This window comes from Manis javanica, chromosome 8 (assembly GCF_040802235.1).
Source record: "Manis javanica isolate MJ-LG chromosome 8, MJ_LKY, whole genome shotgun sequence".
Taxonomy (NCBI): domain Eukaryota; kingdom Metazoa; phylum Chordata; class Mammalia; order Pholidota; family Manidae; genus Manis; species Manis javanica.
This window is the reverse complement of record NC_133163.1, coordinates 352255-366358: the sequence shown is the minus strand read 5'-3', so window position 1 is coordinate 366358 and position 14104 is coordinate 352255. Positions and strand designations below refer to the sequence as shown.

The 14104-nt window shown below is 52.0% G+C and overlaps 1 gene segment (V, D, J or C); it reads right to left on the bottom strand.

Moving 5' to 3' along the window:
- Positions 1 to 11430: 11430 nt before the first annotated feature.
- On the bottom strand, positions 11431 to 11985 carry LOC140850671 (immunoglobulin heavy variable 1-46-like). The segment is given in 2 exon segments: positions 11431 to 11776; positions 11859 to 11985. Coding segments are annotated over 2 exon segments (363 nt in total).
- Between the last annotated feature and the right edge of the window lie 2119 nt (positions 11986 to 14104).

The following is a 14104-nucleotide window of genomic DNA, read 5'->3' as shown; positions in this document are numbered from 1 at the left end:
TGGCTGTGTCCTCCTTCAGGTGCTTGTTCAGGCACCACATGCCTGGACATGGTCTCCTGAGACAGTGAGGGGACCTTACTAAACCCACATGCTCTGCACAGAGACCAGGGGGGACTTCATGCCACCCAGGGGGCCCCTTCCCTGGAGCTTCCAGAGGCCCTGACAGTCCACACTCAGGGTGAGTCCAGATCCTTAGGGCTCTGGGGCCTAGAGTCTCCTTGAGGCTCCCCTGCATGAGGTACCAACTGAATGCATCTGCACATACCGACCTCATACACAAGCCCACTGCATGTCTACAGACACACACACACACACACACACACACACACACACATGCACGAGCGCGCGCGCGTGCACACACACACACACAGAGATGGTGGTGTTCTTGCGGACTCCAGACTTGCCCCTCCCTGTGTCTAGCACAAGGGCAGTGACCCCACACTAACTCTAGGCCTGGGGACAGTGACTTTCCCTCTCCATCAGAACCACAGTGAACCTTCCACAGCACAGAATAGGATGTTCATGCCTGTGTGTTTGTTCCTGCAGCATCTGGGACCCTGCAGACGCCCAGGGAGAGTGGAACACGGAGTCCCACAAACAGTCAGATATGGGTCCTGTTCCTTTTTGTCCCAGGCAGTACACAGCAGCCTTGTACCCCCTGATACCCAGGCCTGGAGGGGAGACCCCTGAGGGTGAGCATGAGGCAACTCCCCTCCAACTGACTCAGGGGAGGCTGCTCTGTTGGGGCACCTGATGGGAAGGGCAGCCGGGGCAGGTAAGTGAGTCCTGCTCATGAGGGGTGCCCAGCTTTTGCAGGACTCCTGGCCACCATGAGGGACTCACTTCTGTCCATCTTTGGGGCTCCCCCTGCTTGTCACCTCCCCTCTGACCCCTTGTCCATGGGCCTCTGGCCCAGCATCAGACACCTGCTTTGTCCCCAAGGACGGCACCAGCCAGGTCCCTGTGGAACTCCCACCTCCTCACTCCTGGTCTGTGTGTCTGATGGAAGCCTGGGACACACCTGATGCCACAAAAATCCCATGAGGACAGGGAACCTCTGGCAGAGTCACCAAGGGGACAGAGAGAGGAAGGGTCTGAGGCCGAGGAGAGGGTCCTGAGCTGGGTCTGGAGCTGACGGGGTCACAGAGGCACAGCTGTCCTGCCCCTGATTTGCTGACTGTTGTCTCTGGGTGTCCCTGAGTCCCCTTGTGTAGACACCATGTGTGTCCTGTGGCACCTGCAGCATGAACTGATTTTATCACGCTGGGTGGTGTCATGTGTGTGGAGGGCATTACATCCTCAGGATTAAACAGTAGGATTCAGTGGAACTGCTCTGGGCTGTGACCCTTACAATTCTGCTCATTGAGCACATCTTCTGCCCCCAAATACCTACCTAGGTGCATGGTCCCAGTCCATTTCCCTGAGACAAAACCCTGTTCACTATTACCCAACAGGTGGCATCACATGACGGTGGGCCCAGAGCAGGGAGGAATCCCCTCCCGCCCCAGAACACAGGTCGGGAGAGTCCTTCCCTGAGGGTCTGCCTGGAGGAGGTCTCAGGGATTTGTCAGGGATCAGGCCTCTCCCCCCGTCAGAGCCATGAGGGGGTGTGTGGATCCCATCTGAGAACCTGGAGGCACTGGAGGGAAGGCCCACACCAGGGTGGGTGCGGCCCCGGCGCTGTCCTCCCTGTACCAGAGCCCCCTGTGCCCCCACCGTGCATGACCGTCCCCTGAAAGGGCTCCTGCTCCTTGTGCTCCTGCAGCTTCTGTTCCAGGGGAGCAGATCACTCTGTGCCCTGGGAGGAGCATCGGAGGTCATCCTCCAACCTCACTGAAGGGGTTTCATCGGGAGTGTTAAGTAGCAGCGCTGATGGGGAAACCCGGAGAGTGTGTCCGGCTCCCGGCTCACCAGGGTCACCCTCTGCTCTGGCTGCTGTAATGAAGACCCACAGGCGGGGTGACTGATAAACAGCAGAATTTTATTCCTCACGGCTGTGGGTTCTGGGATCCTGAGTTCCGGTGCCAGCAATTTGGGTTCTCTGGGGAGAACCTCCTTCCTGGGGGGCTGTACCTCCTGTGACCTCACGTGGAAGAAGGGGACATGGAGCCTCCTCAGTGCTGTTTCACGAGGGCCCGGACCCCACTCATGGGGCTCTGCCTCCTGACCTCAGTGCTTACTAAACACCCCATCACCTAACCCATCACTATGGGCATTAGGATTCAAGATGTGAAAATTTGGGGTGAAACAAACTTCAGCTCATTGGGGTGAAACTAAAGCATCAATTTAAATTTTCAACACCTAAAAGTCTACTGCCACACATCCCCTCAAGCTGGGCTATTAGAAAACTCTGACTTTTGAATGAACATGGCTTATGCAGGACCTTGAGGACAAGCTCATGACCATGAGTAATAGACAGCTTCCTCCTGAGACTGGGTCACACCCCTTGCTAATTCCATTATGTGCATTATTTTGTTATTATAATTCCTTGCTTTCTTATGAACTCTCTTTTACATTCAGCAGACCCAGGTTATTGCCTACCCATAATGACCTCTTATCTCCCCCTATATTTTATACTTTTCAGTTTAATACATCTTGAGGCTCTGTTTTGATATCTGACTGCTGATACCTCAAGGCTCATCCCCCTCCCCCTGCCCACACGTGGAAATATGAAGGAAAGCACGGCTCCCCTCCCTGGATGCCTGTGTGACACGGAATCCACAGAAGCCCTCCTGGGAGCAGGACCCTCACCCTTCCAACTGACCCACAGTAACCCTCTGGGGAAGTCTCCTTTCCTGTCACACTCCATGTTTCTCAATCAGACTTGGCATACCCGTGAAGCTCCTGTGGTTGTCCTGCCCTGCACAGTGCCCACTCTGGTCAATGTGGGCCCAGCTTGGCCTGCGTGGGGCCAAGACCATGTGGACCCCGCCAGGGTTTCTCCTTTGTCTTTGGGTTCATGAGGCATCTGCAGTGTGGTGCCCACCAGGCACTTCCTGAGCTGCTGGTGGACAGCAGGTCCCCGAGCATCTCTGGGATGCACTGTGCAGGCCAGCTGGCCTCTCTGATGCGGTAAGATGCCTGATATAAGATTTGGTAATTAATTGGTTGTCAGGGCCATGAGCAGACTGCGTTTGTGCAGGTGAGAATGTTTCCTCCTACTACAGTGACCCCTGCTGACTCAGAGACTGATGTGGGAAGTGAACAATCATGACCACAGAGGGGTTCTTTGTGCAGAAGAATAGACGGAGAGGAAGCCCCGTGCTGACGGTTATCCAGCCATGAACTCCACCTGCATCAGCTGCAAGGACGGATCCTGCTCTGCGGCTCCTGGGCGCCCCCTGGTGTCCTAAGCCGCCTGTACCCGGCCTGTCCTGCCTCCTTGAAGGCAGGTTGGTGGCTAGGATCACATGACCACCCTACCGCGCTGTGTCCTGCACAGTAATGCCTGGCCAGGGGCGGCTCTGGGAGGAAGCGGATTGCCCAGTTTGGTCAAGTTCTCTATGAATGTGATGAGAGCGAAGTAAACAAGAGTGAGAGGTTGGGAAAGGATTTTTATTTCTCACGTCTCAGTCTCTCTCCCGTGCCCTAAGCCCCGCTCACCCCTCCGTGCTCCCCAACCCTCACCTTCTCCCGCTGCAGTGGGCTCCCCTCTCCGCAGCTCCTTCCTCTTGGGGCAACCCAGTGGGCAGGTCCCTGGTGACTGGCAGGTGCCTGACCAATTACGTACCAGGAATGAAGGGGAGGGGGGAATGGCCATTTCCTCTGCACCCCTTGCCCTGGACAGACAGTCAGTCCTGTGAAAGACTGGGGCTCTGCAGCAGTAAACAGGACACTGACAGGCAAACATGCTCTATATGCACATTAATATCACTGCCAGGCCGAAATTCTGGTTGGAAACTTCCATTTCCCCAACTCCGAGGCATTGACTGCAGACACATCATGTTCTTGGTGCTGTCTCTGGAGATGGTGACGCGCCCCTTCCTAGAGCCAGGCTGGCATGTGCACCTCATTTACTAATGCAGGTGGCCTAATGTAGCCCCTTCCCTGGTGCCTGGTGAACCCCATTCATGTCAGCATTACTGAAGGTGAAACTGAGGCAGACCTTAGAGGATGAGACAGATTATGATATTTATAATAGTTTGGACATGAATTTATGCTTTTGTAGGCTGGCCCTTTGCAGGATGTTGGGATGTGATGAGTGTATTTGGCATGTTGGATTTTGAGAAAATTTGGGAACATGAGGATAGACTGAAGGGGTTTGAATAGGCTGTGAGCCAGTGAACATTAACTTAATGACAAGAGGCATTGTATTGTGTTTAATTAACTTAGAAACTGAGATTAAAATATTACCATGGAGTATTGGGGTGGCTCCTTCTGTGACCAAACAGCTCTCACCAGGGGAAGACACAGGGAGACTGTGTCACAGCCAGAGTGGGTAAGGTGCCCGGTGACACAAGATAGGCCTCAGCTGTGAGGTGGAGGAAGGAGCCGTGAGCCCACAGGTGCCAGGACTCAGGTCTAGGAGCTGAAGAGAAATAACACAGTCCCCCGGGTGTCCCAGGGGGTGGACACAAGCCAGGGCAGTGTTTGCAGCATCATAAATCTGAATGCAGCCATCTGACCACAGAGGGTTAGAGGTAAATATATTTTGTTTTATGCCCTGTGTGGAATAATTTCCCTTGGCAGTTATATGAAATGAGTAGGTGCCAGGAGAGCATCTCACATCAGGAATCTCCCCACCCAGCTCCCAGCTATGCGATGACCCCCTGTACTGCCTCAGGGCCAGGGACACATGCAGGACTGTGGCCCATGGAGATGCGCCTCCCCTGGAACCCACCACAGATGAGAAATCAGAAGAGGGAGCTGCTGACATGGCCTCAGCTTGACCTGGCACCACTGCCAATGCCTGGATTCTCACATATCAGCAGGATGGCCCTGTGGGAAGGTCATGGTGTGTCGTTGGCCTGATAGCTGGGAGGTCAGACTCAGTGCTGAGTGTCAGGGGGTCATGCTGCTCTAAGCATGCCTTCTTCTCAGCTGAGAGGGACTCGGAGACTGTGACAAGGAAAGCCCTACAGCCCAGGACCTGCTACCAACCCAGGATTCCCAGCTGGTCAGGAAGCATTTCCAAGGGTTTCAGACATCAGGATGTGGGTTCTCACACTGTGTCTTTCACACAGTGATACACGGCTGTGTCCTCAGGTCTCAGACTGCTCGGCTCCATGTGGGCTGTGCTCCTGGACGTGTCCCTGGTCATGGTGACTCTATCCTGGAATTTCTGTGTGTATTGGTGCTTCCATTTCTGAGGAAGATCAATCCCATCCCCTCAAACCCCTGTCCGTGGGCCTGCTGCCCCCAGCTCATGCAGGGCCAGTGCAGGTGCATCCGGATGCCTTGCAGGAGGCCTTCCTGGATGCCCCTGGCTTCTTCAGCTCAGCCCCAGACTGTACCAGCTGGACCTGGGGTGGGAGGGGATGATGTGCGCCTGACTGGCCCTGTCCCCTCCTCAGCCCCGGGACGGGGAGCCCCTCACCTGTAGCCACTGCCACCAGGAAGAAGATTCTCCCATTCAGGTCCATGGTGAGGGGTGTTGCCCTTAGTAGCTCCACAGTGCGGGTGCAGTTGTGGGGTGAAGCTCTCATGGCACAGACATGCCCATAATTAACCTGGTGTAACACATCTCATTTGAATATTCATGAGGAAAAACACTTCATAGTTAAGTCGTGGCCCAACTTTGGAAGGAGCAGGTAGATGACAGGGACGGTGCACAGGGGGATGAGGAGTGAACATGTCCCAGTCCTTGTTTGTGGATGTGTGTCCCCTGTCACATCCTTGAACTCATGGCAGGCAGAGCAGCTCCTTGTGAGCCCACCTTGAGTGGCACAGACGCCCTGACACTGTGCTGGGACCTGAAGTCTTAGTGTCTTACTCCTGGGATGACTGTTTCCCTGAAATGCTCCTTCCTTGAGGTAGTAAACCTTCCCAGTCCTTCAGTTGTTTCCATTCATATTTTTAGCTGTCCTAATTGTACTTTCTATAGGATCCTCCATACAGCCTTGCATGGTTGCTGCACCAATTTACATTCCCACCAACAGTGCAGGAAATTTCCCTTTTCTCTGCACCCTTGCCTATATTTGATATTTCTTGTCACTGGGACAGAGGTCCTCCTGTCTGGTGTTTGAGGTCATACCTCCCTGTGGTTATGGGCAGCATTTCCCTATTATTTGGTGATGGGCATCTTCTCATGTTTCTGTTGGCATCTGTGTGTTTTTGTTGGAAAAATATCTGTTCAGGTCCTTGGACCAGTTTTTAATTGGATTATTTGGTTTTTTGTTTTGGCATTGAATTTTATGAGTTCATTATAAATTTTGGATATTAGCCCCTTTTGAATATATCATTTGAAAATATATTCTCCCACATGGTAGGCTGCGTTTATGTTTTGGGGAGAGTTTCCTCGGCTGTGCAGAAGCTTTTCTGTTTGATGTCGTCCCACTTATTTCTGTTTGCTTAGTTACTGTGCCTGGGGAGACAAATCCATAAAGAAATTCCTCATGGTGAAGTTCATGGAATTATTTCCTATAAATTCTTCTCAGAGACTTATTGTTTCCTTCCTTACATTTAGGTCTTTAATCCACTGGGAGTTTACTTTGTGTTTGATGTAATTCAGTGATATAATTTCATTCTCTTCCATGTAGCTGTCCAGTGTTCCCAGCACTATTTGTTTAGGAGACTCTCTTTCCCATTGTATATTTACTGCTCATTGTTATATATTGATTGACCATATATGCATAGGTTTATATCCAAGCTTTCTATTCTGTTCCACTGATCTGTGTGGTGGTCTTAGCCAGGACCATACTGGTTGAATCACTGTAGTTTTGTAGCATAGCCTGAAGTCAGGGAGCATAATACCCAAAGCATTGTTCATTATCAAATTCGCTCTGGACATATGGGGTAATTTTTCACTCCTTATGACTTCAGGGTTAGTGTCTCTAGTTCACTGAAAAATGTCACTTGTATTTTGAAAGGGATGGCATTGAGTCTGTAAACTGCTTTGTGCAGGATGGACATTTCACAATATTAAACTTCCTATCCATGAGCAGGGAAAGGATTTCTATTTATTTGTGTCCTTTTCAATTCCTTCCATCAGTGACTTACAGTTTTCAGAGTAGAGGTCTTTCCTCTGCCCGGTCAGCTTAATTCTCAAGCTCAGGTTTGATTCTTAGGATGTGTGATTTTGGAACTACTTGGATCCAGATGAGTCCCTTCACAAGTAATTAACACCAGAAGATCACCTTAGACTCTCCATGGCATGTACAGGAAACTCTTCTAACCCACGCAGAGGGAATGGAGGGCTGACCTGAGAGACTACAGCAGCAATAGGAAAAGCTTGAAGGTTTTATAACAATCAGCCTTCAGCCAAGCATACGTTCCCAAGGACCCAGGAAGGACACAGCTGTAAGAATTCCCACCTGTTGGTCAGTGGGACCTGAGCACCAGGATGGTCTCAGGGTCTGGGCAGGACATTCTCCAGCTGCTCTCAGGCCTGCAATTTCCCTAGTAATACAACTCAGTAAACCACAGAGAGGATTTCTATTCCAGCGTTCTCCTCATCTTTTATCTCAAATATATTAGATGTCATACTTCCACCAGTGGCTCTGGGAGTTATGTCACCTGGGCATTTTAGACGTCATCCCTGAAGGACAAAGGAAGCCACCTTGGTGATATTTATATGAAAAACAGTGCCGCCCAGGGAGCAAACGGCCACACTTCTCTCTTGCTCCAAGGGATGTTCTCACAAGCGATAATTTGGAAAAACTGACCAGGGACACCCTACAATTGGCCCCAGGAAAGGAAAACTGACATTAGAAATTTCATAATTGTTGGTTGGGCAAAAGGAGAGAACTCTGTTTTGGTCTGAATAACAATCCCACCCTACCAGAAATTCGAAGCTTCCGCTTACCCCTGTGCATGCATCAAACCTTGGGTCTGCTGACAAAATGACAGTGTTCATGAGCTGTACTGTTGGGAAATGTGAATCAGGCTACAGAAAGTGCCTCAATTGTTGCCCTGACATGCTGCCTCTGGGCATTTACAATTGCCCAATGAAGTTTTTGAGGTTTGGCAAATTGGCTTCATGCAGCTACTCCACCTCGTGGATATAAATATATGTTAGTAAATGAGTTGTATGTTTCCTCACTGACATGAGGTCACCCCTTGTACACAGGCCAATGCCTTTTAAGGGGCTAAATTCAGTTGTAAGTGGTGACCCCTGCCTGGGGGACCCCTCTGGAATAACCACCTATCAGTGAACCGAAGTTCCTGCCCAGTTCCTTTGACATGTAAGCACATTTGGGCCCATTTCACCACTTCCACTGTGCTTACCATCCTCAATCCTCTGACCTACTTGTGGGCAGTAATGGCACTCTTAAGATGCAAATGGCAAAACTTGTAGATCCCCCAACTACCCTGAGCAAAAGAATAGCCATTGGTCCTAAGTCTCAGATCCACCCCCTTTGGGACGTGCATGCTTTCAGCCTTTGAGTCAGTCTTGGGCCGCACAATTGCATGTGGCCTCTGCCTCGTCTGACTCACAGCTGATAAGAGCATATGCTGGAAATACCGTAAAGGCTTAATTTCTTCTATTGAAAAGAGCAACACTTTGGTAGAGCAAGCTTCTCACCCCACACTCCAGGATATGGAAACTGTAAGCATCAAACCTTACAAAATGGACATGTGGTCTAATGCAAAGACCTCAGAATGATTCTCTTCCACTTTACTGGATCTCTCACCCTTATTAAGTGCTTCTAACCAACCCTGGTGGCACCAAGCTCCAAGGAATACATTCCTTGCTTCTTCTGACTCATCTTACGAAAGGCACCAAGTCCTGCCTGACCTGAGCTCCACAGGCGACCAGGAAGTAAGGATTTCCCGGAAGGGGAGCAAGCGACACCTCACAACACAGCTTTCCCACATCACAGGGATGCGGCCTGGAAAACTTTCCTGCTTCTTTCTCCTTCATGGAAATGAAACACCCTTGTATGAGTTTCTGAAACCTTTGTAAAAATGGGGAAACCCCATCTCTGCTTACGTCCTTTTGGAAGCGCCACAGTACAATCCCTTGAGCTCTTTCCGAGGGCTTAGTGAGCTAGGCACAGCCAAAGTCTTTCTTTTAGCTTCACTGTTAGCTGACCTTGGATTCCTACAGGCTGTGCTGATCAAGATAACACTACTGTTGAAGTGTCTTTGGCTTCTACTGCTTGCAAAATGTTCGTCAGCTGTTGCTCCGTGTTCACACCTGTCCTTTGTTCACTCAGATGCACTCAGTTATCTCCTTCAGTGAGCTCTCACAATGACCCGTATTCTGCTTTTGTGGGCAATTTCAGCAGGGACTTCCAGGAGGCATAGCTGCCTTTGCGTTTGCCAGAATGGGAGATCTGTTCTGCTCTAAAATAAAGCATAAGGGCCAATTTGGGATTGCACATTGCTTCTTTACTCTATGATTATTCTAAGCTCTGTGTGGTGTCACCTCTTAAACTTCTGTCAAGGTGATGTACTCAGTACTAAGGCGATCACCACCTATGATCGCCTGAACATGCATTACGGATGGGAAGAGCCTGAGAGCTCCCCACCCCAACCCTTTTTGTGACTCAAATGTGGCCAGAAGTGTTTCCAAGGGCTTTGAAACAACCCTCTGACACAGGACATGACAGCCCCGAAATGTCCTTATCACTGATGGTCACTCAATACAGAAAACTTGTCTCTGGATCAGTGTTGCTTTTGATGGAAGATCTTGATTGAAAGGGGGGCAGTGTGAAAACTGATAAAGAGGAACCTGACTGACAAGGCATCAGAGGCCTGCAGGGGGACCTCTCACACCCGCCCTCCTGGAAGTGCAACTGCACAGCCCACAGGACGGAAGGGAGGGACACCTGGCAACTCACACTGTTCTGGCTGCTTTAACGCTAAGTAGGAGGAGGAAGAGTTTCCACCTCCCCTGGCAACAGTCCAACCAATGAGAGGCTGTTACGACCCAGCCAATGAGCAGCCATGACACCTGGAACTCCCAGTTTCCCCCCGTGGGCTTTCTGCTGAGAACAGTCCCCCAAGGCCCCCTTGCTCCAGGAAGGACCATGCTGTCCTGTGTTCCCTGCACATGCCCGGGGCTGAGCCACCGCTCCTCCTGAAGTGCGGTCCCTGCTGTTCCCACCTAGACCCCCTTTGCTGGTGAAGCAACTGAGAGCTTTGCTTTCTGGTTGACACGGCGCCAGGGTGCCTCAGGGGGCACTGAGGGGGGAGACGTGCTGGCCGGGCCCACCGGCTGCTGAGGGATGACAAAGGGCTTGCGTCGCTTACATCGGAGACAGACAGTCCAATTCGGTTCCTTCTGAGTCACAGTTGCCTTCTTTATTCCTGGAAAGACTGGGCGCTACAGGGCGAGGCAGCAGCGCCCAAGACTCCCTGATTCAGGAGACAGTCGTCTGTGGGGCCAACGACTTGCCCTGAATCTCTGGAGAGAGACTATGAGCCGCTGACGGGCAGGGCTTCTTCCGTCCCAGGAGATGCGCACGGCCCTGCCCGGCACAGTAACCCAGCTCCGTCTGCACGTGCCGCCCAGAGATGATGCGACACATCCTCTCAGGGGCCTTTGATCAGGGTGAGCTTCCAGCAGGGAAAGGAGGAAACAGGGACTTGGTCTAATGAAGTGGCCCAGGAACAGCCCTCTCACCGCTGCTTCCAGCAGCATCACATTCACGTTACAAATCTCAACCAGGAAGGTTTACTGGTGAGCTGCTGGCGGCCAGTAAGGCCTGAAGGGTGTTGAGGGGGCCTAGCCAGATACGTGGGTGGTCTGGGGTCCTGGCAGTGGGCATGGTGCCCTGAGACTCCAAGAGTGCAAATGCCATCAGAGGTGACAGGGAGAGGCAAATCCCCTGGGTAATGGTGGAGAAAGCCACACAAGTGTCAGTTACGAAGCCCAGTTCATGAACCTGTAATTTTAGTGTGATGATAGGTTCCAGCCTATGGTGGAGGATAACCTGACCCAATATTTACCAAAGAATTTGCTTTTTGTTGAAACAGGAATATTCTGAGGCTTTTAGGATTCAGGGAAACTGTCTCTTAAATCTGACTTCCTGCGTGCAGGTCAATTTCTTTGCCATTGTCCTCATTTCCTGTAAAACCTGAAATTGACTGGAGGTAAAGAGCAAGAGTTCTGGGAGAGGGTTGAGTTCCTCTGAATCATTCATTGGCCTTCCCATGGATTCAAGTGGCAAGAAACAATTGATGCTTTCAAATTTAAAAAAAAATTCTTGTAAGTGTTGTTCTGTGAGATCTTTATTCTTTATCTCCTTCCTGATCTGGTTCAAGGGAGTCAGGAAGTCATCGTCCCCTGTCCCTCCTCAGCCCAGCACACCCTCTGTCCCTCAGGGTTTCTGACACCCTCAGGATGTGGGTTCTCACGCTGTGTCTCTCGCACAGTAATACACGGCCGTGTCCTCGGGTCTCAGACTCCTCAGCTCCATGAAGAGTGTACTCGTGGACGTGTCCCTGGTCAGGGTGACTCGGTCCTGGAACTTCTGTGCATAGCTTGTGCCACCACTGCTAGGGTCGATCCGTCCCATCCACTCGAGCCCTTGTCCAGGGGCCTGCTGCACCCAGTGCATATAGTAGTCGTTGAAGGTGTATCCGGACACCTTGCAGGAGATCTTCACGGACGTCCCCGGCTTCTTCAGCTCAGCCCCAGACTGCACCAGCTGGGCCTGGGAGTGGACACCTGCGGGAGGACATGGGAGGGGATGACATGCCCCTGACTGGCCCTGTCCCCTCCTCAGCCCAGGGACAGGGGAGCCCCTCACCTGCAGCCAGTGCCACCAGGAAGAGGACTCTCCAGCTCCAGTCCATGGTGAGGGGGTTGCTCTCAGGGGCTCTGTAGGGAGGGTGCGGTGCTGGGGTGATGTTCTTGGGGCACAGACATGCCCATATTTAACCTGGTGCACCTCAGCTCGTTTGCATATTCATGAGGCAGAGTACCTTATAGGGAGGCTGGGCCCTACCTGAGAACAAGCAGGTAGGGACAAAGGGACCATCCTCATGGGAGTGAGGAGCCCAAGGCCCAGTTCTTCTTTGCAGATATGTCTCCTGGTCACATCCCTGAGCTCAGTGCAGACAGAGCTCCTCCCACTGGGGCCAAGCACCATGGAAGGTCCTGGTCCCTGTGAGCCCTCCCTGAGTGGCACAAAGAACCTTTGGCCCTGTGCGGGGATCTTGAATCTGAGAGTCTTACTCCTAGGATCTCAGGGTCCCCAAAATGCTGCACCAGTGAGTGAATCGCTCCCTGTCCCCCAGCTCCTCCTACTCAGAAGCCCTGGAAATGCCCGCTGGGCCCCTGGCTCTCCACGACTGTATCACGTTGGGTGAACACTTCTCATAGGAGAGGATATTGTAGCTCACAGCAGCTGTCTGTGTGCTTCTTTAAATCGGGTGACATTCTGTAGGAAGTCAGGGCCAGGCCCCAGGAGGGAAGCAGTTCTCACTCCCTGCACCTGCTCCAGGGCTGCAGGCCTGCCCCGAAGAGCCAGCGCCCCCTGAAGCCCAGCCCCTGTCCTGCAGGGTGTGTCCTGTCTCGGCTACCAGCCCATCTCCCTCAGCACCTCTAGTCCAGTGTAAGTGGCTGTGTCCTCCTTCAGGTGCTCGTTCAGGGCACCACGTGCTTCTGACATGGTCTCCTAAGACAGTGAGGGGGTCTTTCTAAACCCACATGCTCTGCACAGAGACCAGGGGCACTTCATGCCACCTAGGGGTCCCATTGCTGGAGCTACCAGAGGCCCTGACAGTCCACACTCAGGGTGAGTCCAGACCCTCAGGGCCCTGGGGCGTAGATTCTCCTTGAGGCTGCTCTACACAAGGTACCACCTGAATGGATCTGCACATACTGACCTCATACACGAGCCCACTGCATGCCTACAGACACACACACACACACACACACACACACACACACACACACACACACACACACACACACACACACAGAAGGTGGTGTTCTTGCTGACTCCAGACTTGCCCCTCCCTGTGTCTAGCACATGGGCAGTGACCCCACACTAACTCTAGGCCTGGGGACAGTGACTTCCTCTCTCCATCAGAACCACAGTGAACCTTCCAGAGCACAGATTAGGATGTTCATGCCCGTGTGTTTTTTCCTGCAGCACCTGGGACCCTGCAGATGCCCAGGGAGAGTGGGACATGGTGTCCCTCAAATACATATGGGGCCCTGTCCCTTCTTGGCCCAGTCAGGGCACAGAACCTTTCTGTTCCCTGAAACCCAGGCCTGGAGGAGAGACCCCTGAGGGTGAGGGTGAGGCACCTGGCTCAGGGGAGCTGCTCTCTTGGGGCACCTGAGGGGAGGGGCAGCCAGGGCACGTGAGTGAGTCCAGCTCATGAGGGGTGCCCAGCTTCTGCAGGACTCCTGGCCACCATGAGGGACTCACTTCTGTCCATCTTTGGGGATCCATCCTGCTGGTACATACTGGGTTTTCAGTTTCTTTTTCCCTAAGATCTGATGCTGTGGAGCATATTTTCATGTGCGTGTTGGCCATTGTCTATCTTCTTTGGAGCAAAATTCATTCAAGTCCTTTGCTGCCCCCCTGTTTAAATGTGGGTGTCTTACCATTCTTTGATTTGGTAGTAAGTGCTCTTTGCATATTCTGGGCACTGGACTCTTGCCAGGTTTGCAGATCTTTTACTTCATTCTGTTGCGTGTCTTTTCACATTCCTCCTAATGTCCTTTAACGACAAATGTCCTTGGGTTTGACGAATGCCAAGTAGCTCTTCTTTCTTTGCAGCTCTCGGTGTCCTAGGAAGGACCACGTGACACATCCAGGGTCCTGAAGAGCTGCTCTCAGGCTCCCCTGTGGGGGTCCCAGGATGTGCCGTCTTACATTCAGCTCCTCAAAGCACTTTAGGTGGTCTTTGTGTATGTAGTGAGGTTGGTACAGTTTCACTGTTTCCTCGTGGAAATCTAGTTTTCCCACCGCCATTCGCAGGGGATACCCCATTTCATGTTGCCAGCAACCTTGACAAGATTAACTGGCAAGGGAAGTAT